Source organism: Peromyscus leucopus, chromosome 6 (genome assembly GCF_004664715.2).
Source record: "Peromyscus leucopus breed LL Stock chromosome 6, UCI_PerLeu_2.1, whole genome shotgun sequence".
Classification (NCBI taxonomy): Eukaryota; Metazoa; Chordata; class Mammalia; order Rodentia; family Cricetidae; genus Peromyscus; species Peromyscus leucopus.
The window spans coordinates 98,753,530-98,779,799 of record NC_051068.1 but is presented as its reverse complement, the minus strand read 5'-3'; the positions used below and the strand labels follow the sequence as shown (position 1 = coordinate 98,779,799).

The window sequence follows — 26,270 nt, the reverse complement described above, 5'->3', positions numbered from 1 at the left end:
AGGCCAAAATAAAACAGAAAGTATTGAAAGCAATGAGAGTAAAGCATTAAAAATAAGACACATGTATGTATGTGATAATAACAATGAAGCTAAGAATACTACAGAAACAAGAAGGTCAAGTGTTAGTAAGGCTAACATACTCAGTTTTTATTGAAAAAAGTTAATTATCAGCTGTATACTCAGCAAAACAGTCCTTCATAAATGAAAGTGAAACGAAGACATTCTCAGACAAATGCAGAGAAGATATAGCTAGCAAACCGACCTTATAACAAGTGGAAATGGAAGTCCCTTATTTCTCAAGAACATAATACCAAACAGCAGTCCAAATACCACTAAAGAAACAGGGTTCTTGGTAAAGGTTAAATAAAAACAGAGGACAGGCTAGCTAGGCATACCCCTGGCATATCTTGGCACTTGAGGCTGAAACTTGAGGGTCATAGGTTCACAGCCAATCTGGCTTACATTCTGAGGACCTATTGAAGACAGAAATTAAGCATGCAAACAAACAAAAATATGTATTTTACACATGTATGTGCATATATGTATGCATGCACATACATACTTATACACACATATTTCCTCCTCTTAATTTCAAAGATAAGTTCAGGTAGTAACAATGACCAAACTTCACTGTCTGCTTCATATTCTAAAAACTGTGTCAATTATAGAATAAAGAGAGGGAGAAGAAATGTCCTAGGAGAGGAAAAAACAGCTGCCCAACTTTATAAAGTTAAAGAAAAATATTTGAATTGCAAACTTAGGACAAAAGACTTCTATGGTGTATAACTTATTTATCAACTGGCTTAATAAAATACCAGCTTGGCCATGTTTCTGTGAGAAATAGCGTTACACTTTCATAAAAATGAGGGCATTGTCTGAATTCCCAGGGATTTCTTTATTGTCCCCAAGGCAATACAAGAAGAATGTGTGTAAATTTTGCTTTCCTGTAACTATTTATGCCTACTTAGTTTCAAAGCATAGGTGAAATGGAATTATAGAATTCCAAAGTCAATTTGTAGTTGGGGAATGGATGCCTGTATAAATGCTGTCTGGAAATGCAAGAGAAAATGGGGAATGGAGGCAAGATGGGGACCTGGAGCTCCTAACATTGAGGTGGACTTACATCTCCTTAGTGGAAGACATGTCCTGAGACAAGGATGGGCATTGCTGTTTCTGGGGTAGATCACTCACATCACTGAGATAAAATTCTCCCTGGAGAGAAAACTGTGCTCTGTAGTATGAGGTGTGAGAGTATGCTTTCATTCTCAAGTCCATGTTTACTTGTAAGATTTGGGCAGAAAAGAGACTGGAATTTACACAAAACTGCACAGAGCCAAAGTGGTGATTAGAATTGCTCTTTGCGGTTTTATAAAAGTATTGATTCTAAACTATGTTTACGTAACAAGCATGAAACCAAGCTGAGCAAAGTAAACACAGTATAGCTAGGAAACATCTGATTTCAGCTACACAAGTAAACATGGGATTCAAATCCAAACTGCACGGTTTTCCAGAGACTTCCTGACCCAACATCATGGAAACTGGTGCTTCCAAAACTCATGGCTCTTACTCATTCTCAAAGGATTTTATGTTCCTCACAGCAAATGTATGTTTGCTTAAACATCATTATCTTGAGAATTAAACATGGCTTGATTCAAAGAAAGTTTGTATGATAGGTTCTCCTGTCTCTGAAATAAATAAGATGGTGTCAGGGATAATATGAAGGTGTGCATATTTTACTAATGTTTACTTTTTATATTTTTCAGTACTGAAATTTGAACCTAACATCTTGTGTATGCCAGGCCACTGCCTTACCTTGAGATACTTCACGTGTCCTTCAGTGGTTTGTTTCTTGGTAATGCTATCAGCACTTAATATCTTTAACTTTGACATTGAGCTCCTTATTCATTCTCCGTATCCGTTGAATTTTTTAACAGAATGAACAGTAGATGGAAGCTTGTAGTCTATCAGCTCCAGTATCTACCCATTGGTGTGGTCTTCTTTTCACCCTGTTCCTGCCTCTATCTACCTCAAAGCTTCCCATTTCCAGTGCTTGATAGAACACTGGAGCAGCATCTAACACTGAGGCTAGAAGACATGACAAGGGCACAGTGTAGCTTTGGTAGCTCATCTGCTGCTCTCTTTTTATCTGCCCAGCAACAGATAATCTCCAGCAACACCTTCACTAAATCTATATTGGTTGAATCTATGTTGGTCACACATGCCCTTGTAGGTATCCTCTCCTCTCCACTGCCTGCAGAGAAATGGAGGCAAACAACCGTAGAACTAAATGCTGCCTGCACTAGACTCAATGGCAGTGCTACTTTGGGCTGGACTGTTTACTTCCTCCTATATGTGCTCTGAAGACAGCTACTCTTCTTAGAGAACCATCTCTCAGCTTGCAGGAGGATCATCTCTGTGTGAGCCCAGTGAGTTATACACAAGTCCAAAGGTGCAGAGGTGCCCAACACAGCATAGCAAGCCACATTTTCATATCATTCTCTATAGCTTTTCCTACTTATTTTCCAGAATGTATCCAAAACTGAAAAGTGGTGGTTCCTACAGACTCAAGAAACACAATAAAGTCCAACCAGGATAGATATACTAGAACAAAACAAAACAACTAATTTGCAGTGTAACCTATTCTTTCTTTATAAATGGCCCATCCAGCTAAAGATTTTTCTCTCCATGACACAGCTGCTTTTAGAACTGTCTCTATCTGGTACCCTTGGAGTTTTCCTGCTATTCTTTCAGTTACTAAATAAACTGCCATGAGCCTCAATATCTCTTGGAAATCTAATAATATAACTTTCATTGCTATGAAAATTAATTATGGTTTTGTGAATAAAATATTTACCATGTTGTCCTAGAGCAGGAGTGTGCAATCCACTGGCTTTCTTTGTCACGTTGGATGATTTGTCTTATGCCACACATTAAATATGCAAGTAAAAGCTGAAGGGTTAAAAAAAGACTGTGTATAATTTTAATGATACTTATCACCACAAAGAACTGAAAAGTCCTCACATTCCTTATTTTAAAAACAAAATCAGGGGCTGGAGAGATGGCTGGCCATTTAATAGCATATATTCTTTTGGAGGATTTAGGCTTGATTCCCAGCACCCATATGGTGACTCACAACTATCTGTAACACCAGCACCAGGAGATCTGACACCTTCTTCTGACCTCTGCTGGCACCAGACACACGTCCACATACAAACATGAGGACAGACCACTCCGAGACACAAGTTAAAATAAGTAAATCTTTGAGAAAAGGAAAAGGTCAGATAAAACTAGAGGGATATTTGGTATCAGTATCTGCTTCCTTGGGAGAAGTTGGCATGCTCAAAGAGTTCTCATTTGGTTCTAATTTTCCTCTGAGTGTGCTTTGTTATGGAAAAATAGCTTCTCACAAGGATAAGCACTGCCAAGAAGTAATGGTATGAGTGAATGTGACTGGGAGGTGGAGGCCTTTGTCTCTGGAAAGACAGGATCTAGTAAATCTGCATGATGTGTTTCTTTATGTTGTGTGTTAGAGCACAGCTCCATGCATTCCATTTGAAAATTGGAACATATTTGAGTGAACTGAAAATGATGTCACAGATCTACCAAAACATTATTTTCAATCTATAATTCTTATACCCAATCAAAGAGCAAAGCTACATATTTTCACTTTTCACAGGTCTATGTTTAGCTGGGTTGAAATGCATGCAATTATTTGCCTTAAACTGAGTTTGCTGTAGTTTCTGCTCCATTGGCCTGCTGCTGTGATTTAAAATATTATGTTGCTAAGTTGGGTTTCACTTGAACTGTTTAACTCCTTTAAAAGAGCTGTTGAATCCATGGAAAATACTAGATTTGTAAACTAGTACTCATGTTCAAGTTCTGACACAGATTTTGGGTTTGATAACATAAACAGCTTGATAGCCTTTAACACATTAAGCAGTCTTTTCAAAATTTGGCCTTGGTAGAGTTTTCTTTATTCTAGAAAGTAAATGAAGTTGCCATACTCAGTGACAACTCCCTTTAAAAAATATTCTTGTGAGTGTATACAAGGGCATGTGTGTAACTATAGGTGTGCAAACATCTCAGTGTATATGTGGAGGTCATAGGATAATTTCAGCTATTGGTCTTTGACTTCAATTTTATTTGAAAAAGGGTCTCTCATCAATTGCCCTTGAGTATGCCAGGCTGGGCTGGGCCTGAGAATTTCCAGAGAGTCTCTTGTCTTTGCCTCATCTCCCATCACTAAATTTCAGAACCTGTACAATTAAGTTACAAGAAAAAGGAAAGAAAATAGAAAAGTAAAGAGAAGAAAGAAAGAAGGAAGGGAGGAAGGAAGGAAGAAAGGAAGGAAGGAAGATAGAAAGAAAGAGAAAGAAAGAAAGAAAGAAAGAAAGAAAGAAAGAAGGAAAGAAAGGAAAAGTAAGCCATAGAAATCTCATATGGCCTTAAATAAATTTGTGATTTTCTTTTGAGTGATATTTGTAAACATTCTTGGGCTACATGCACTGTCTGGTCCATGGGCTGGACACCCATGGCCTAGAGTACAATAAATTCTCAAAATGTTTGATTTTATTCCTAACAGTGATTTTGTTTAAAAAGCAAGTTAGTCCTTTTAAAGTCAATTTTTATATCTTATTTTGTGAGTGCAACAAGTGTTTACATGGAAAGAATAAGAGTTAGTTTATTCTGAACCAAGTATGAATAACTATAGTCCAGGAACAAGGATTCAGGCTGTCACAAATGACGTGTTCAAAGTGAAAAAATGTTTCATGAGCTTCTTATAATTTGGAAAAAAAAAGAAAGTCACAGATCAAGGCCTTGGGCCTTGGGGATGGCCTATGGATGGGGAATCACAGGTGGCTAGATTATAGCAAAGCAGCAAGAATTCTCCTACGATGTTTTGTAAATTTTTTTATTTTTGAGATTATTGCATGGATTTTCCCTTCCCTTTCCTCCCTCCAACCCCTCCCATATAACCTCCCCACTCTCCTTAAAATTCACGGCCTCTTTTTTCATTGTTACTGCATGCATAAATATCTATGTACATACAATATATATTCTTAATATAACCTGCTGAGTTCATATGATGTTACCTGTATTTATGTTTTCAGGACTGAATGTTTGGCAGCAGATAACCCATTGGTGTGCTTTTCCCTGGGGAAGACAACCTCTCTGTTCCCACTCTCAGTTGCCTGTACTTCTTTGTGTAGGGTTTAGTCCTTGTGGGTCTTTATCCCATCCATTTGGTATATCCACTGGTTATTGAAGGATAATCTACAAACATTAATTTACTAAGCCCAGCTATATGCTTTCAATGGTGTCTGGATAATTCTTAGCTTTTAGCTTTGTGAAAGTTAACAGTCTGCTAAAAAAACATTTTAATGGTCTTACCTGACAGTAAAAAGGATGTTAAGAAGGCAATGGATGACTAAGGGAACTAAAGATAGCCCAAAGTGATTTATCTTTCTGTACCTGTAACATTCCAACTCTCACTAAAGTTCTAATTGATCAGAGTTGCAGAGTCTTCACATTAGTATATGGCACTTGTTGGAAGTTCAGTTTACAGTTTTCCTCCTCGGGTGTGAGTGGAATAAAAAGCAGCAGGCAATCGAGTAAACAGAATCTTACCCTAGACCTTGTTATGACTGCTGTGTTTCTATCTTCAGTTATCTCATCACATATGAACAGAAGGACAGGAGAGAAAATGTTTTTCTCAATATTATTTTACAGTGTCCTCACAATGTATCTCATTTCAAATGTAAATATTTTTCACTAGATTCTGTTTTTTATTCTAGAAGTACTATTAATGCATGTAGAAAAATCTGGTTACCATAGAGATGACTGTTATTTTTTTCTATTAGGTTTCACCTCTTTATAAATTGATCCTATTATATTTATTTTTTAAATTTCAAATTCTAGTTGCCTAGAGAAATAATATATAGCCTCAGGATAAACCCGATTAGAACTTTTAAAATTGATGACAGTTTTTAAAAATTAATCTCTTCTCACTTTATCCAATGCATTTGAATTTGAAACTAAAGAGGAAAACTCATGTGACCAAAAGCTGAAATTGCATTTATGAGCTCAACATCAGGCTTGCAGTAGGTGAGAGCAAAGTTAAGTGCCAGGACAGTTTCTTCCTCTGGCTGTCATTTATTGAGAAACAAACCCACAGCCACTTTGCTGAAGTATCTCTGGTTTTCCTCCCCTTCCCTTGTAACTTCTACCACTAGTGTTGAAGCCCAGTTTAGTGTTGAGTCCCAGGTCGCTTTAGTGCTGGTATAAGACCAGAAGGGAGGGCATGCCAAGTGTAACAATGCAATGAATTGTCTGAACTTCTTCCAAGAGGATTTGAAATGAGGTATTCAAGAAATGTGGATTGCTAGCAACACAGGCATTGGAAGCCATGCAAACTTTAGCAATACCAGACTACTTTGTGGCACTCACTGATCATTTGCCAAGAAAGGAGAAAGAAGGAAAGAATGTGGTGATGGCGAGATGGGAAAGAGTGACTACTTCGGGCTTGTTCCTTCACAATCTGTGGCTTACTTCACAGAGGATTGGTTTTCCCTTCTCCCACTTCCATCTACAATGTCTGTCTCTATTTGAAGGGATTTCTTTTGCTAACAGGAAGTCAATACTATCATTGTGCTGGCACATTTTGCAAGATGACCTTGTAGAACAAGAAATGAAGTGTCATTTCAAAAAGACATGGCACATCTGTGCTGTAGAAACACTAGTCCAAATGTGTTGTTATTGGCTTCAGTTGCAGGGCTTATTTTTTCTTGAAAATTGGCAAAAGTTTGATACTTTCTTAGGTATTAACTACAAGCTGAGTCACATTTTCAGGGCTTATCTAATAAGGTGTTGAGATAATTTCATAAAAAGACAAGGTGGTACAAATGAGAACAGCTTCTCAGTTCTGATTAGCTTACCTAAAGCAAACTCTGAACTTGTGCATTTCAATACTGGTATTCTCCTTTAAACCAAATGCAGTGTGTAACAGGAAACATAACTGGAGGTATTTCTCTTTAATACTGAGTTGGTATAAGCATGTCATACTTTGCAGTGTGAAGATCCTTCTTGCCCAAAGAGTCAAAGTGATGGGAAAAGCTATGTGAAGACACAGGGAGTATAAATGCTATAGCTAAGAAAGTAGAGTTTTGGCATGCTGTGGAAACAAAGCATCCTAGCATGCCTCTTTAAGGTGCAACATTCTTACACTCCCTAGACTGCATGCATACTCATTATACATACCATCACTGGCCATTTGCCTGTGCGTTGGGATCTGACCTTCCCAATACCACCGAAATCAGACCTCTCAACCTCAAAACTTCTCAACCTCGAGTATGGAGCAGCCGAGTGGGCAGCATTTGGAAGTAAGCAATTATAAAAGTAGCCAAAAGAGTTAGGAGAAACATTGGCAGTTCTTTCCAGGAATCCTTGTGAGATATTGAAGGGATAGCATTGAACAAAATCTGCAGAGAACAAGACTAAATCCAGAAAATGGTGGACATGAACAGAGGAACCCAGAGATGTCTGATGACACAGTTTAAGCCCCTAGATTCAGGTTAGTCATAAAGTGCTCTGTCATATGGACAGTCCATTTTCTGTTTTCCTTATGTCACAGGTGAAGACCTGGTTGATACCATCTTGTCTCACATGCTTTCTTGCAAGAAGTTTGTTTTTCCATGTGGAGGACCAGTTCTGCAAAAGTTTTCTTGTTGCTTTTATCTAGTTTACAAGTTGAAAATAGGACAAGTGAATTAATCCAGCTTTGAAAATATGACAGATGTTGGCTGATGACTATAGAGATAAGTGGAATGAAACAGACTAAACAGCTACTCAGTCCCTTAAGTTAGAGACTACTCATTGAGAATAAGAAGACTAAAGAAAGGGTAACTCTAGTTTTTAGCTTCTTTTATTATAATCTAAAAGGGAAAATAATTTTAAATTTTACCAAAATTTAACAAAAAGACAAGAGCTTCTACTCAGAAGCCTTCATTTTTATTGTCATCATAGGTGAGCTAAGTCATCATGTGGTATTGAGAAACATCCTCTGTAGATGTGCACTAATGTGCACACTTTACAGATCCTGACAGATTAGGAATGAGTTTTCCACCTACTGTATGTTGCAACTTTGGACAAACCTGATTTATATCGGTTTAGATGCATTTCCCAAACAAGTTTCCCCTCTTTCTTCTCCTAGGAAGGTACAAAAGCAGCAGCTGAGAAAATTAGAGGAGTGGATAAAAGAGGATGAGAACTGACTTGCCTTGGCATGGATCAGGATCTCATATGATTATTATAAGGGTGTTAAAATCAAGTGGGTATAGGGGAGATGACAGCTGTCAACCTTTTCATGTGGACAAATTCCCATTCCCTACTTTCTGTCAAGATAAGGCATAACAATGATTATTTATTACGGATGGTCTATATGTGCATATATATATACATACATATATACACATTTTTAAATACACATGTATACACACACACACACACACACACACACACACACACACATATATGTACATAAGAGTAAAGAAATTAAAGACTCCCAAAAAAGCCTACTGAGATTGAGTATTTATATTATCCTAAATTTATGCATGAGTACAGACCATAGAATATTAAGTAACCTATGCAAAGGCACACCATTCATAAGAGATAGAACTGGGATTTGACCATGGATGATTTTGTTTGCAAGTCTTTGACCCTCTAAAGAGAAAAAAGCAATAATATGAACATGATGACTTTATTCAGTTATACATAAATTATTTCTAACAGAAATTGAGTTTCTAGACTCCTCAGTTATTTCATACTCCCTGCAGCTATTAGGAAAAAGATGGACACAGGTACAGGATCTCCTGTGTTATGCTCCAGTTCCAGAGGATGTGAAACCTTCTTATGACCTCAACAGACACCAGGCACTCACAAGGTGTACACACACACACACACACACACACACACACACACACACACAGAGAGAGAGAGAGAGAGAGAGAGAGAGACAGAGACAGAGACAGAGACAGAGAGACAGAGACAGAGACAGAGACAGAGACAAAATACTTATACACATAATATAAATCAGAAAAATATTCAAAGCGACTTTATTTCATTGCCTAATGCTCAATGAGAGTATGGTTTGTTAGTGGATCAAAGAGAAGTTGTTTATTTAACAGGTCAGAAATACACTACAGTAGATGAAAAAGTAAACCAAATAATAACAGAATTCAATAGAAGTTTTGGATTCATTCAACAATTTTTGCATTTTAGGATGAACTGATTCGTAGATAGAGCAAACATTTTATCTTAATTTCATTTTGCCATACCCATACAATGGTTTCGCTTCACATCGTTGGCCTGTGAGTTTGTTCATGTTCAACAGAACACTCTGACATCTGTGTGGGTGTAAGCTAGCTCTGAGTACTCTTCCTTCAAAGGGTAGCAATAAGAGTGAAAATATGGATGATTATTATATTTTAAATATTGAAACTATCTGGTTTTCATCTTTGTTCTTAAAATAAATTTACTTATTTTACATCCCAGCTGCAGTTTCCACACCTTCCTCTCCTCTAAGTCCCCCACCCACTTTCTTCTCTGTTCCCACCCCCAGTCCACTCCTCCTCCATTTCTGTTTAAGAAAGGGCAGGTCTTCCATGAATATCAACAAAACATGACATATCAAATTGCGGTAAGACATCGCCATGTATTAAGTTTGGGCAAGGCAACCCAGTATGAGGAGTAGGGTCACAAAAGCTAGTAAAAGAGTCAGAGACAGCCCTTGTTCCCCCTGTTAGGAGTTCCACAAGAAGACTAAGGTAAACAACTGTAACATATATACAGAATGCCTAGGTCAGTCCGATGCAGGATCCCTAGCTTTTTGTTCAGTCTCTGTGAGCCCCTATGAGCCCAGGTTAGTTGATTCTGTGAGTTTTCTTGTGATGTCCTCAGCCCCTCTGGCTCCTACCATCCTTTCTCCCCCTCTTCTGCAGAATTCCCCAAACTCAGCCTGGTATTTGGCTGTGGGTGTCCATCTGTTTCCATCAGTTGCAAGATGAAGCCTCTTTGATGATGTTTGGGCTAGGTACCAATCTTGTCACAGGAGATGACCAGTTCAGGTTCTATATCCGATATTGCTGCAATCCCCATTAAAATCCCAACACAATTCTTTGCAGACCTTGAAAGAACAATACTCAACTTCATATGGAAAAGCAAAAAAAAAAAAAAAAAAAAAAAAAAAAAAAAAAAAAAAAAAAAAAAAAACCAGAAACAATTCTGGAGGTATCACCATCCCTGATCTCAAGTTCTACTGCAGAGCTATAGTTATAAAAACTGCATGGCACTGGCATAAGAACATACAGGTAGTTCAGGGAATCAAATCAAAGACCCAGATGTAAATCCACATATCTATGGATACCTGATTTTTTACAAAGAAGCCAAAATTATACAATGAAAAAGAAAAAAGCATCTTCAACAAATTGTGCTGGTCTAACTGGATGTTGGCATGTTGAAGAATGCAAATAGATCCATATATATCATCCTGCACAAAACTCAAGTCCAAGTGGATCAAAGACCTAAAAAAAATCCAGATACAGTGACTCTTATAGAAGAGAAAGTGGGAAATAATCTCAAAAGCATTGGCACAGGAGACAACTTTCTTAACAGAACAGGAGACAACTTTTGAAGAGAACAATAGCATAGGCACTAAGATCAACAGATAATAAATGGGACCTCATTAAATTGAAGTTTCTGTAAGGTAAAGAACACTGTCAATAGGACAAAACAGCAGCCTACAGAATGGGAGAAGATCTTCACCAACTTCACATCTGACAGAGTGTGATCTCCAAAATATATAAAGAACTTAAGAAACCAAACATCAAAATAACAAATAATCCAATTAAAATTGGGGTGCAGATGTAAACAGAGAATTCTCAGCCAAAGAATCTCAAATGGCAGAGAAATGTTCATCATCTTTTACCATCTGGGAAACGCAAGCCAAAACAACTCTGAGATTCCATCTTACACCTGTCAGAAAGGCTAAGATCATAAACACAAGTGAGAGCTCATGCTGGAGAGGATATGGAGCATGGGGAACATTCCTCCATTGCTAATGGGAGTGCAAACTTGTACAGTCACTTTGGAAGTCACTGTGGCAGTTTTTTAGAAAACTGGGAATAAATCTACAAGACCCAGCTATACCACACTTCGGCATATACCCAAAGGATACTCAATCATACCATAAGGACACTTGTTCAACTCTTTTCGTAGCAACTTTATTTGAAATAGCCAGAACCTGGAAACAACCTATGTGTCTCTCAACTGAGAAATGAATAAATAAAATGTGGTACATTTACACAATGGAATATTACTGAGATGTTAAAAACAAGGACCCCAAAAAATTTGAAACAAATGGATGGAACTATAAAAAAAAAATCATCCTAAGTGAAGTAACCCAGACAAAGAAAAACAAATACGGTGTGTACTCACTCAAAAGTGGATATTAGCTGTAAAGTAAAGAATAACTATGCTACAATTCACAGACCTAGAGAGACTAGGTAATAAGGAGGGTTCATGAGGGGATGTACAAATCTCCCTGGGAAAGTGAAATAGATTTCGTGAGTGGATTGTGGACGGGTGGAGCTGAGAACATGAGCCATTAGGTTGGGGGTGGGGGACAGAGGGGAAGACTGTTGAAAGAGACCACTGGAAAGGGGTAGCATTTGGGGGTCATATAAAAACCTGAAGCAAGGCAGTCTCCCAGGAATCTACAAGGATGACCCCAGCTAAGACTCCTAGCTGGTTTTCATCTTAACAAATAAGAACAAAAATGTTTGCTTGAGACTTGTAAAACTATATCATTATTTAATTCAACCAAACATTTAAAGGATATATCCCTCTGAGAAGCAGATGCCTCTAGTCCTGCAATCCCAAACAACTGTTGCATTGATGACGTTTTCACTTATCAGAACTGAGGGAAAATAGAGAGACCACCACTCAGAGAAAAAAGAGATGCAAGAGGAGTTTTGGGCACAACATAAAACATAACACCTCACTGAGTAACTATGCATTCAGGGATGTGAAAATGCTCCAGAACTTTTCCATGTTTATTTCATAAATCTCTGTCTACTACATACAAGATTATTGAGAAGCTGTCAATAGTGCAGTCAATTTCCTCACAGGACAATGTGTATTAGAAGGCCTCTATACTGGTATTAGTCCAGAAAAAGTTGTTGATTCAATGTGGATTACATTTTTATTTGGCTTAAGAACTAGTTTCTTCCAGTCACAATTCCATTTATCGAGCTGACATTTAAATTTGTTTTTAAGTACATTTGTCTTCTGCTTTTACAACTTTAATAATAAATCAATAATAACACAATCATTTTAGCTTCTTATTTTTTTAAGACTTTTAACTAGAGTCACATTCAAGCTGACTCAAATACATTATGGTTAACTAGAACATGTTTCTTCTCAGGAAATTTACATAGACACCCTGTGAATGAGTTTGACCTTCTCATCTAAATTACTCATTCAAGATAGGTTTCAGAAATTATCATCACTATCAAAATTATTTTGAGGTGTCAAGGTTTTTGTTTGTCTGTTTGTTTTTGTATTACATTCTACCTCTTTGCATGGGGAGCAGATGGGATGACAGTCCAATTCATGGTGATCTACCAGACTTAGTTCCTGGCACCTACAAAGTCCAGAAAAACATAATTCTTACAAGAAAAATGATCTCCCTGGGTTATCAAACAATCTTAATTTTATCAAAAGCAATTTATTATTTTTATATTTGGTACAGGTTTTTACTGGAAGATAAAAATGTTGATTTTTTTTCCACCAAGAGCACTAAATCCTTAATAAAAGTATCAATTTTAACCCACTCCAAGAAAGAGATTACATCTGATGTCTGCTAGCTTACTAGAAGACCAAGAACAGAACTATTCACTGTCAAATCCTCAAAATGTTATTTGATTTAACTAGTCGGTCTGAGCTATTTCTCAAACTCTACCTTCACACTTGCATTCATTAAATTCAGATGACTGCCAATTTCTGCCTTGTTGTAGGTTCGATGTTTTACTGATCTGAGACTAATTTTGTTATCTCTTTATTCTAAGTCACTATGATTCATAATTCATAATAAAAATATTTAAATTAGAATACTTATTCATTCCACACATAAATGTTACTTTCTTAATAATTTTTTTTAACACATGAAGTTGTTTAATTAGGTTGTTAGCAATTTAGAAAACCAGTTTGTGAGGATACATCCCGTTCGTCAGAGAGAACTGAGGTCGCAGGTAGCCTTGGAGCTGAGGAACAGCTTTGATCTTTGGCAAAATCTGCGAATCCACGGCTTTCTGATCAGTCTTTCGCTGCTCTGTAATCTTGTATTTCTCCTTCTCAGTGTCGAAGATCTCTCCATCCTGGTGCCTGGGCTTGCGCAGCTGCTTCTTCTTAAAGAAAGCGTCAGTCAGGTGTTTGGGGATTTTAACCTTGCTGATGTCAACTTTTGTAGAGGTGGCGATGACAAATTTCTGGTGTGTTCTTTGCAGAGGAACTCGGTTGAGGGCAAGAGGTCCAGTCACAAGTAGCAAGCCGCTGGCCAGCTGCTTCAGGAAAACCACTCTCTTCCCCCTGTGGCGCCCTGTGAGGATGATCAGGACGGTCCCAGGAGTGATGCTGACGCGAAGCCTTCTCACGTGCTGACTGAAGGGCTTTTTGCCATGGCTCAGCAGCTTCCGAGGCACATCTTCGGTAGGATAATACCTGGGCATTTCTCGAAGCTTCACCACCAGGGTACCGCCGTTCTTGTCACCACCAACCGGTTTTGTGACAGTAGCAAGGACCTTCTCCTTTTTCTTCTTTTCAACCTTGGCTTTGGCAGCTGAGTACTTTCTTTTGTACAAGGCCTTTCTAGAATACATAGCAGATCGGGAGTACCTGCCGATCCCTCTAAACAGGACAGGGTTCCGGCTGCAGTGGGGCTTCCCCTTCTTGGTCTTTTTAACCTTAGGGTCACCCTTTTTGGCGGCACCGGCACCAGCGGCAGGGGCATCACCGCCAGCCTTCTTGGCAGCGGGTTTCTTCTCTTTTGTGTCAGGCTTTTTGCCCTTTTCACCCGCCATCTTGCAAGAGATGGGAAATAGAACTAAGGTCCCGGCTTCCTGTCTATAAGCAATCTCTTAATAATTTTTGTTTAACCCACAACCAGCTGATTATGAATGTGACCCAACACAATATCATAAACATAGTTAAAATACAGCGAGATGTGGTATATATGTGCGTGTGCGTGTGCGTGCGTGTGTGTGTGTGTGTGTGTGTGTTACATTTTAAAAACTCTATTGTATGTCTCTTGAATGTGAACTTTGTAGGTAATATCTATTGGAATGTCAAAAAGTTAGACATGCCTGCTTGCAAATATAAAAATATACTTGGATAACCACATATATTTAAAAACATTTAAATGTGCTTACTTTATCTGTAAGAGTGTTTTGCTTGTATGTTTGTCTAATACACCATGTAGATGCCTTCTGCCCATGGAGTCTACTTGAAGGCTTTGCATGCCAAGGAACTGGAGTTACAGATGATTGTGAGGCATCATGTGGGTACTGGGGCTTGAACTCTGGTCCTGTAAAAAAAAAAACAGCTGGTATCTTAACTGGTTATCATCTAGGCCCTGAGCATATCATTTTTAAGAATCCTAAAATTCATCATAATTTGAAAATGAAACAGAAGACCAAGGAGAAGTTCAGAAATTTCTGTTAGGTTTTAGGATGGGGCTTAGAGTATGACCTAATTGTGTCAAGAAGGTTATTGTTTTTATCAATTCAATATTCACTACCCCTAAGTCAGGGCCCTCAAATACATAAAATATTGTCTTTAGGGATTACTTAACAGAGATGAGATATTCCTGTTGTTAATGACAGGTAGTATTAAAGCATCATTACTATGCTATCAACAATGAACAGGATTTATCATAAGATCAAACTGCCTCATAACATTATTGGATGTCAAAATGATAGAGGAAGAAAAGGTACAAGCTACAGTACAGAGGAGGAAAGATTAAATATTGAAATAATTTATGAGGGTTGGCAAGACAGAACAGAAGATTAAAGTACTTGCTTAACAAGCTCTGTGACCTGAGTTCAGTCTTTGGGACTGACTCTCAAAAAGTTAGAAAGTTGACTTCAGAGCACCATACATATGCTGTGACACACAGATGTCTCCATTCAAGCAAATAATAATGATAATAATAAATAATCAAATTAAATACTGTATCAATGAGAAAATAAATTATACTAGTAAATATAGATAGGAACCTGTCTTAGTTAGGGTTTTTATTACTGTGAAGAGGCACTATTTCCACAGCAACTCTTATAAAGGCAAAATTTTAATTGGACTAGCTTACAGTTCAGAGGTTTAGTCCATCATCTTCATGGCAGGTAGCACCCATGGTGCAGGAAAAAGAGCTGAGAGTTCTCCGTCTTGATCATTAGGCCACGGGAAGTGAACTATGACACTGGGTGTATCTTGAGCATAGGATACCTCAAACCCCAAACCCACATTGACAGACTTCTTCTAACAAGGCCACATTGACTACAAGGTCACATCTTGTTATGCTACTCTTTTAGGGGGCCATTTTCTTTCAGACCATGACAGAACACAAATATAGGGTGAGCAACATATTAATAATTATTGATTTAGAAAGTTATGGAGTAAGAGGATAGACGGAGTTCACAGGCTCAGTGTTCTACCAGTGAAGTTTTTGCCCAAGAAGCATTTAAAAAGCCAGTATATCCTTACTGGTCCCTAATTTATACTCCTGGTACAATGGTAGGTGGCTTCTCCTTATTATTATTATTATTACTTTTTTGGCAATATTTTCATTAGTTTTTTGATAATTTTATTCAATGTGTTTTGGATCTACTCACTATCCCACAACTTCTCCTGTTACCATCCTTCCATCCCTTTGTACACAACCGTGTAATTACTTTTTCTTCCTTTCTTCTTCTTTCTTCTTTTTCCCACATCGAGTATAATTTGTGCTGACAAGCTAGTCTTGGGAGTGAGACCTGTCTTGCTGTGTGCTCAGCCTACGAGAGGCCCTATCACTAAGAAAACTGACTGCAAATCCCAGCAACTATGAAATGTCCATTACTTCTGAGTTAGTGGTTGGATTTCATGTCTACCTTCTCTTCATGGCAGGATTTTGTCTGCCATAGCTTGCTCAGGTTTGTTCATTCTGTCCTAACTGCTGTGCATCTTCCCTGTTGTCTCAGTAAACACCTCTTTCTTCCATGACATTGATCACCTCTCACTCTACCAATCATTCTCCTGCCTCTCCTGTGAAGATCCCTGAGTCCTGGTAAGAAGTAGTCTCATATTCTCTGCACACTGACTAGTCAAGAAATATCTGTGTTAATTGCCATGTACTACAATGAAAATCATCTCTGATGAAGACTGAACAATGAACTGATCTAGAGGTATAGCACTAAGTCATTAGGAGTTACTTTAACACTACGTACATTGAGCGGAATAATAATATTGAGTTCTTCTCTAAGGCCTATAACCTGCCTAGCCACTGGTTCCTGATTCCTTTAAGAGTGCCAATCATGGGTTTCATCTCACAGAGCAGGCCTTAGGTACAATAAGAAAGGGTTTGATTAATCTCATATTCATGAAATTATTGCATCAGAGGGTATACCTTGTAGGCTGGTCATTTTTGTAGCTTCAAAGTTCACTCTTGGATGAGCCTGAGGCTTATATTTTTTTTCCTCTGGGAGTGAGCATAACACCTTCCAACACTATGGGCACTAGCCAAAAGACATGAAACTTCAAGGTATATATCAGCTTGATTTCTCCATGTTCTGTGACTCAAGAATGTGCTGTGTTCAGCAATAGAGCCTTACCACCAAGTTCTGGAGGGTACCCGAGAGTATTGGCAATAGCTTATAATATTTGGAGGGTCTATTTGAGAACAATTCAAAATGTGACAACATATTCTTGATACTTAGATTTTATTTGTTAGTATGAGGAGTATAGTCGGACTATTGCCTTCCTGTTTTAGGACAACTCCATTAATCATCTTTTTAAATGTGTGTGTGTGTGTCGTGTGTGTGTGGTGTGTGTGTGTGTGTGTGTGTGTGTGTATTTTGGAGCTTCTATAGTAATAGGTTTCTGTATGAGATTATGATATAATTACAACATTGCCTTCTCCTCTTTCCTTCCTCTAAACCCTTCCATATACCCTTCCTTGCTCTCTTTCAAATTCAGAGCCTCTTTATTCACTAATTGTTACTACATGTATTTATAGATATGTATATACACATATATTTATATTTTTCTAAGTATAACCTCCCCAGTCTGTATAATGTTACATGTACGTATATTTTCAGACTTGACTATTTGGTATTAGTTAACTAGTTGGTTTGCTCTTCTCTGGGGAAGACTGTTTCCTTCTCTTCCCAGAATTCACTGGTTGCCTATAATTCTTTGGTAGGGCTGAGACTCTGGGGCATTTCCTCATCCAGTTTGAGGTGTCTATTGGTGTCTTCCTTGTTCAGTTCATGTTTAGGCAGTAATGTTGGTGAGAGTTCATGGGTGTAGCTTCTGACAATCTCACAGAAAACCCCCCCTTTCTCTGACTCTTGTGATTTTTCCACCACTTAATCTGCAATGTTTCCTGAGCACTGAATGTGAGAGTGTTTTTGAAGATGTATCCACTGGGACTGGGCTCCAAGGCTCAGCAGTTTGGTTGGCTGTGGTTTCTGTAGTGGTCTCTGCTGCAAAAAATAAGTTTCCTTGACAAGTATGAAGTGTACACTTATCTCTGGAAATAAGGAAAATGTTTAGGTTGTTGTTAGGGATAATGTTTGTTTAGTAAAATAGAGATTATAGGTTCTCCTTCAAGATCCATTATTTCAATAACACGGAATGGTTGACTAGGTTTCCAGTACCAGGCACAGTTTCCCTCTTGTTGAGTAGGCCTTAAGTCCAATGAGAAAACCGCTGGTTGTCTCTTCTTTTGGAAGCTTGCATGGAACATTCTGGTACCATGAAAGCTAGTCCTTCAGGTCAGTTCAAGCTCAGAGTCCCCTGAACCCTGATTCTGAAGTGCGTGATATCTTCAGCAACAGGGTCCTAACATAACTTCCACCTCTGTGGGAATAACAAAGGGAAACAGCAATAGGCTTTATATGTTGGGATTGTCATGGACAACCCCTGACCAACAAATCAAAAGTGGGCTTCTCGTGCCTGGTATTGGGGTCTTTGTTATGTGGTTTTGGTTCTTGGGGGAAGCATTGTTAGTCCATACAAAAAAAGTTCTGTCTCTCTGTCTTTCTCGTGTGTGTGTGTGTGTGTGTGTGTGTGTGTGTGTGTGTGTGTGTGTGTGTGTGTGTGTGTGTGTGGTGTGTGTGTGTGTGTGTGTGTGTGTGTGTGTGTGTGTGTGTGTGTGTGGTCTAGTGTTGTTAAAGATAAATAGTTAGTAGTATGATTCAATTTGACCTTTCCAGACATCCTTATTGTTATTTTATCCTACTCCCTCCTTCTGTATTTACCTCACTCCTACTTTCTAAAGAGCTCCTCTTTCCCATCTCCCTGATCACATCACTTATACCATATTATTCTCCTCTCTCTATTGCTCCCAGGGCCCCTATTCCATTAATGGTTCTATTTTACTTTCCTGGTTTCTGTAATTACTTCAGGATGTCTATACTCACATCTGAAGATTTGAAACTAAGAATTTTGAATGAGAGAGAACATGCCATATTTGTCTTCCTGGGTCCGGGTTACTTCATTCAATATGAACCTTTCTAGTTCTATCCATTTACTTGTAAAGTTCATGATTTATTTTTATTTACAGCTGAATAGTGTTCTGTAGTGTATATTTACCACATATTCTTTCTGGTAGACTCAGCCAAGGAAGGTCCAGTCCCCTCCTCCCTATACCAAGGCTGAACAAAGTGTCCCAGCATAGGCCCCAGCTTCCAAAAAGCCAGCTCATGCACCAAGAACAGGTCCTGGCTCCACTGCCTGGGGGCCTCCCAAACAGTTGAAAGCTAATCAACTGTCTCACGTATCCAGAGGGCCTGGTCCAGTTCCATGGGGTTCTTCTGCCATTGGTTCACAGTTCATGCACCCTGAGACACAAACTAGTGGAAACGCATATTTACCACATTTTCATGATCTATTTATTCATTGGTTTGAGGGTATTTGTGCTGTTGCCATTTCTTAGCTACTGTGAATACAACAGCAATGAAAATAGCTGAGCAAGTATCTGTGGAGTAGGATATTGAGTCCTTTTGGTGTCTGCCAAGGAATGGCATAGCTTGGATTGTATGGTAGATTTATTTTTTAGCTTATTGAGCGCTGTCTACAATGATTGCCTTAATGGCTACACCAGTTTGTAATCTCACCAAAAGTGAATGCCTTTTCCCTTTCCTCCATATCTCCTCTAGCACTTTTAATCAGTTGTTTTGTTCATCTTTGCTATTCTGGCTGGGTAAGATGAAATTTAAGTTTTTTTTTTTGCATTTTCCTAACTCTAAGGATGAATAACATTTTTAGATATTTCTTAGCCTATATGGATTTTTGAAAAGAAGTTTAATCATCTAATTTTCACTCCACTTAGGGGGACCATACACCCCCTCATACATGTGAAATGATTTTGTTCCAGAATGATTAAAAATACAATAGTCCCTGGATTCATAACTGGATGGTTTAGCAGTAAAGTGGCTTTATTGTTTTGTTACCAGAGTCTTTATCAAGTCGTGCCCTACTCCTGTTCAATACATCACTTTGTTTTCTTTGTGACATACATAGGTTGACCTTATAACTTGTGTCAAGATTGGGTTTTTTTTTTTGTGCTTTTTTTTTTGTCTTGAGTCATGAAACTACTTTGTCCAAGAGCAACAAAACTAACCCACTAAATAATAATGATGATTTTTTTCCCCCATTGCTGGATGACTTAGGACGATTTGTACTTCAGGGATAGTTTAATGTTGCTACACAATGCTATTACTGGAACTATAGTTACATCCTCATCCCCACCCTATCTTCAGTGTGTCAGCCTCATTATAAGGCAAGCCATCTAGTGAGCCACCACAGCCCATAAATCCTGAATTACTCAGAGCCTTTGCCCAATGAAAATTAACTTCCTACTCACACCATCATCTGTTCAAGAAAGGTCTTCAGATTAACCTTTATGGACACAGTTCCTCCCACTTCCAAGTCCTCAGAGTAAACTACCACACAGCTACATTGCAGTGCAGAGAGGTGGCTACTCACCACCTTTCTTGGATACAACACCACATATTAGAGTACCCTGTAAATGGCTGAGTTCATATGGGAGTGCATTATCCTTGAGTATACAAGTGCTATGTGTTAAATGTTCTTTCCCAAACTCATGTTGGGATTTAATTTCTCTCTTAATTGCAAGTGTTAAGATAAGGAGTGAATCTCTCAAAGGATCACTTAGGAGCAGATTCACGCCATTGTCACAGGCGTGCATTGATTACTACAGGGGAAACGTGCCTTGATGTTGCTCTCCTGTCTTCTTTTCCTCACTTCATTCTTCCATGACCTGTCCTCTAGGCTCTTGATCTTTCTTTTTTTTTACTGTCTCACTAGAGGGCTCTGTCATATAATGATGTTGTCAGAAAGCCCTCGCCAGAGACAGCCCATCAACCTTGGACTTCCCAGTCTCCAACAGTGAGCCAAATAATTTTATAATATTTATAAATTATTTCATATGTCTGAAAATTCAACAGTACAATGGTCTATAGAAAACACCTTACAGCCCCAAGAGGAACCAGAAAGTGTTTTTTTCCGCATTCTCACTTTTGAGACTTCCCTGTGGAAAGTAAGGATGGCTATAAGCACATTCAGAGTTTAAGCATCACAGACATCATCACAAACTGAATGTGGAATAGTTTCTGGCAATGATCTGAGTAAGAATGAGGAAACAACTTTCCCAAAAGTTCTGACATGCCCTATTTGTCTCTTACCAGCACAAATAGCCTTAAGTCAATTCCTGAGTCAGACACTGTGGTCAGAGAAACACTCTGTGTCACCTCTTTGGCACTAATTAGTGTAAAAGGGAGTGAGGCCACCTCAGTCAGCCCATTTCTTGAATCTAGGTGTAGGTAACTTTCCACTAAAGTGCATGGAAAGCATACAGAATTCCATGTTTATCAACCAACAGGAGAACATACTGGGTAGGAGGGAAACCTACTGTGCCTTGACACTGCATACATTTCCATCTTTTAAAGGTTATACTCTCCAACACCTGCAAGTTATTATCCCATGCACCTTCAGTCTTCATGGGATTTTCAGACAATCACCAAAGTTCCTGTCTATGTGCCAATTGTGTCCAAATAGCATTGTGACTTTTATGTTAGATTCTTTAGGTATTATTTTATATTACTTGGGAAAGTGTCTACTTGTATTCTGATAGTGTCTACATGCCAAATTTCTCAGTCTTCTAACTCTGATATAAGTTCATAGCTACCTTTTCCCCCCACCAGCATAGCCCGTGAGACAATCCTTTCAACCTGGTACTCATACTCCAAATAAGAGACCAAATGATTTACACCTTATATTCAGCATTAAGTCACTGTATCCGAATTTAATAGGAGCTACATAAACAAAGACAAAGAAATGGGAAGAGGAACAATGGGCTTTCTCTGCAATAACAGTGCCTATAGTCACTTTGGGGCTCTTATATATGATGGACCAATATATATACACGGTTATGCAATTCAATGTGCATTTGAGAAAATAGAAGTTCAAGGACACTAAATATGTTTTCCCAACATAGTTATACCCTGAGTGGTAGACAATGAGATACACCTAGACTGCATGACTATGACAGAGAAGAAGAAAGCAGGCTGGGCAATTTCAAGCCAGTAAGCAGCATTCTTCCATAGTCTATGATTCATTTCCTGTCTATTGGGTCCAGCCCTTTGAGTCTCTGCCTTGACTTCCTTTTATGATGGCCTATGAGCTACACAATGAAAGAAGCCCATTCCTTTTCAAATTGCTTTTGGTCATTGCATTTATCACAACAAAAGAAAGCAGACTAGGATGAGAAACAAGGCAAGGGGAAAATAATAAAAGCTGTGGAGACTTGAAAAGAGAACATGATCAGTGGGCTTTAGAAGACTGAAAAAAAATTACCCAATAAATGTTGTGTGATTCCAAATACAGAAATAAAACTAAACAACTGACTTGTTTTCTGTTATTCTAAAAAGGAAATGTGCATAAACCAAGAACTCAGTAGAATATGGATAACAAATGTCAACCTTGAATAGAAAACACATTTTAATTTTGAACTTTATTTATGCACATTAATTCACTTCTGTGACATTGGTACTACTGAGGTATGTATAGAAGCAAAAATCATCAGTGTCAAATTTATTGACATTTCAATAGACTATTAGAAAATAATTTCAAATTAGTAATACCTTTCCTTCATTTTCTGATTCAATCTGGGCTGGCTAATCACATGGCTTGCTTGGGAAAATAGACATAAAAGTCTGTAAATTAAAGGCTTAAATTCTGAAGAAATATTACCTTCTGCTTTTATTGTTTGCAACTTCACTAAAGTAAATTTGGGAAAGTGTTTTGAGAAAGGGGGAGAATCTAGAATATGAAAGAAGACCTTAACCATGACAGATGAGGCACTGGACATGTAGGGAAGCTATCCTAGAACCTCTGGCCTAGTGAAGATGCTTGCTGACTGCCAGTGCCAGAGTGAGACCAGCCAGCAGTAAAGGGGGCAAACACAAACAGCCATCTGAGCCTTGAAGTGATCAAGACTGAAGAATAAGGAGGTATAATGAACACATGGTAATATTCACTTCCAGAGAAGGTCTAATCTCTGAGTGTTAATATGATATCTCAGCACAACCAAAAGCCTATCTACCATCTCCCAAAGTTTATTCCTGTCCTTTGATAATCTCTCTTCCTTGACCTTCCCCATGAAACTACCATCCAGAGTACATAACTGATCTGTTTTCTGGTATTATAGTTTAGTGAACATTTTTCTGCAATTCTATGAGTAAAATCATATCTATGTCAGAGGGAAGGTTGACTTCTTTATGTAGCTCGGTTATTTTCAATTTTGTCCGTGTTATATCAATAACTCCATTGTAATTACTTAGTATCATTCTGTAATATTGATATATCACAGATTGGTTCTGTGTGTACTCATTAATGGACTTGAGACAGAACCCCAAGACAATGAGTTACAAAGAAATGGGGAGGAAAATGTGAAGATGGGGGGAGGGGGGCTCTGCTCCTGGGATCTGATCTACTTTTATTGCTGAGGAAGGCAGGAGACTTCAGATATCACTGATAAGAATCCAATGACAAACACGATGCACGTTCTCCAAAAGACAACTTGTCAAAGAGAGTAAATAAACCGCACCGACCCAGAGCTGCAAGCTTGCTTTCACTCTTGCAGTGGACTGAATATTTATGTATCTTCCATTCTCTAGTTGAAATCCTAACCCTCAGCATGCTGATGTATCAGAACTGTCCTCTAGGTATGATATGACAGTTGCTGTCTCAAAATCAGAAGAGCAGTAGTTGTCTATATGTTTGGCTCACAGCCGCTCCATTATGGCTGAGATTGAAGCTGTAGGAGGCCTCTCAGGAAGCAGCATATCAAATATATAAGAAGCACAAGGCCAGCCTGTCTCTGAGGACATAGAAACTGTTAACTGCTAGCAGCTGAGGGCTCTCTTTCCATAGTGTAGCTGTCTATAAATTGCCCTCACTCCTATAAGGGACCCCTTATCCATACTGCTGTTAACTATTTCTATTTAATCACATTGATTCACCAAACTAAAATTGGATGAAATACTTTCTGGCATCTCTCATTTTCCTGAGAGGACTGGAGGGGAGGGAAAATCATGCAATAGTTGAGGTTTGAAAGTGAGACTTTGCATGAGTTCAATGCCCTCATAAACAGAGAGAGAGAGAGAGACTGAAGCCCTCTTTCTCATCATCATGTAAGAAAAATCACACAAGCAAACCATAAAGTAAACTAAAAAGTTAGGGAACACAATAAGCAAGCAGATCAGCCTCTGGATTCTCACTTGCCAGAATTTTTAGAAATGAAGTTCTCTAATCTACTTGTCTTTGGTAGTGTGTTTCTGCACTTCTAGATGGCTAAGCTGTCTCTACCAGTAATGATTTGTGATCTTCCATGTTTTGTCAGATTTATTGTGAAAAGTTCTTTGTGCAGTATATATGGAAACCTTTTATTGGGGTTTATCATGGGCAGAAATTATCATAATTGTATGCTCTTTTAAGTAATATTTTCAATTTCAATTTCAGATTGCTTATTATTAATGTTTAGAAAGACAGCAGATTTGTATATATAGACCATTTCATACTACCTAGCTAACCTCATTAATCTTGTATAGCATTTTCTATATAAACAGGGTGTTTATATAAAGAGTTTGTTTCTTTCCAATCTCCCAGTCTGGATGCTTTCACACTGTGTACCACAACTTTGCAATGGATAGAATCTCTAGTACAAATTGGGATTGAAAGGGCTGGATGTTTTTGGTTTCTTGACAAACTCAATTGTTCCTCACTGGGATTTAGACCCTTCATTCTGTCCCTCATTTTTGAAAGATTTGTGTAATGTTTTTCAGTAGTTAGTGAGATGTTCATATTGTAACAGAGAAGACTAAAATTATAGAGAAAATATAAGTAAATTTATAAAAAAAAGAGAGAGAGAGAGAGGAGCAGAGCTTTCTTTAGCTGTGTAGAGAAAACAAAGCCCCACCAGATTCAGCCAATGACTCACCTACCACCACTATTCACCTGTAAACCAGTCCTGCTAACTTGGTGCTCCAACTCCCAGGGACAGCTTTTCTTCTCCTGTTACTATGTCAAATAGAGATCTGGATGATTTGTGGTTGATATATTGTGCACACCAATAAACATATTTGGGGGTCAGAGAACAGAACAGATACTGTATTAAATGTAAAAGTTAAGCAGTCGTAGCACACGCCTTTAATCCTCACATTCGGGAGGCAGAAATCCATCTGGATCTCTGTGAGTTCAAGGCCACACTGGGAACAGAGCCAGGCATGGTGCACACACCTTTAATACCAGGAAGTGATGGCCAGAAGCAGAAAGGTATCTGAGGAGTGAGAACCAGAACTAGAGGCTCTTAGCAGCAGTTAAACTGAGACCCTCAGGGGTGAGGACTCAGAGGCTTTCAGTCTGAGGATTCATGGAAACAGGATCGGCTGAGGAGTTGTCGAGGTGAGGTTGGCTGTGGCTTGTTCTGCTTCTTTGGTCTTTCAGTATTCACCTCAATATCTGGTTCTGGGTTTGTTTTTTATTTATAAGACCTTTTAAGATTTGTCTTACAGATGATGACTCGGGATCTGACCAGAAAATGCCCCCACCCTCCAAGGGACTTCCACAGGAGAGCAAAATATTTCCCCAAGCCTGGAAACTTTCTAACCACCTTCCTAGAAAAAAAAAAAAAAAAAAAAAAAAGACTTCCTTAGCCTTCTAGGATAGGGATGGGGACTGCTTTTCCATAAGGAATATAGTCCCGAAACCATTTCCCAAGTTCAGAATTGAATAAAACTATGTCTTCTACCGCTTACTATCTTCTGGTTTGTTTGGGTAGAGGCAGTGGGTAGAAGCAGTGGGACCTCCAGACAATGTAGGTGGGACAAATTTTAGGTCTCTTGACACAGTGCAATTCAGGGACTGATTTTGGAATAGTAAAATTATATGTCCCACTGAATCATGTTCTATCCATTTCATGAACCATGGTAACGCATTTGTTAAAATGTTAAGAATGTTAGCATCTTATTTGTAAGGTACAAGGGTCCATGTTCTTCTTTCCTGACATTATCATGCTGAGTTCATTACATGGGCAATGAAGTATTGTCTCTTCTTAAATTTTTCAAAAACTATGTGGGGTTCATTTCATTTTTCCATAAAGAGTTCATCAGTGAGGCCAATCAACTTAAGTGTCCTTTATGGAAAGAATTTTTATGTTACTAACTCAGATACTTAAATTAATATGAGATCATTTGGGTGGATTATCTCTTCTTGATGAGCTTTGCTAGTTTATCTCTCAGTGAGTTTTTATACAAGTTCATTTTCATTAGTTGTTTCTAATATTTTGCTGTTATTTCAGCATCTGTAAGATCTCACTCTGACTTTCCTGATGTTGGTCATTTGTGCCTTTGATTTTTTTTTTCTGATCAACCTTTCTACAC

General features: G+C 38.3%; 1 protein-coding gene across 1 annotated transcript; it reads right to left on the bottom strand.

Moving 5' to 3' along the window:
• Nucleotides 1-13,204: 13,204 nt before the first annotated feature.
• LOC114683491 (60S ribosomal protein L6-like) lies at nucleotides 13,205-14,166 on the bottom strand. The gene has a single exon (XM_037206491.1). The coding sequence runs from the start codon at nucleotides 14,130-14,132 to the stop codon at nucleotides 13,248-13,250; it is 885 nt and encodes a 294-aa protein (XP_037062386.1). The 5' UTR covers nucleotides 14,133-14,166; the 3' UTR covers nucleotides 13,205-13,247.
• Between the last annotated feature and the right edge of the window lie 12,104 nt (nucleotides 14,167-26,270).

What these genes read in the sequence shown, in the direction of transcription:
- LOC114683491 (XM_037206491.1), bottom strand. Translation starts at nt 14,132, where the DNA reads ATGGCGGGTGAAAAGGGCAAAAAGCCTGACACAAAAGAGAAGAAACCC.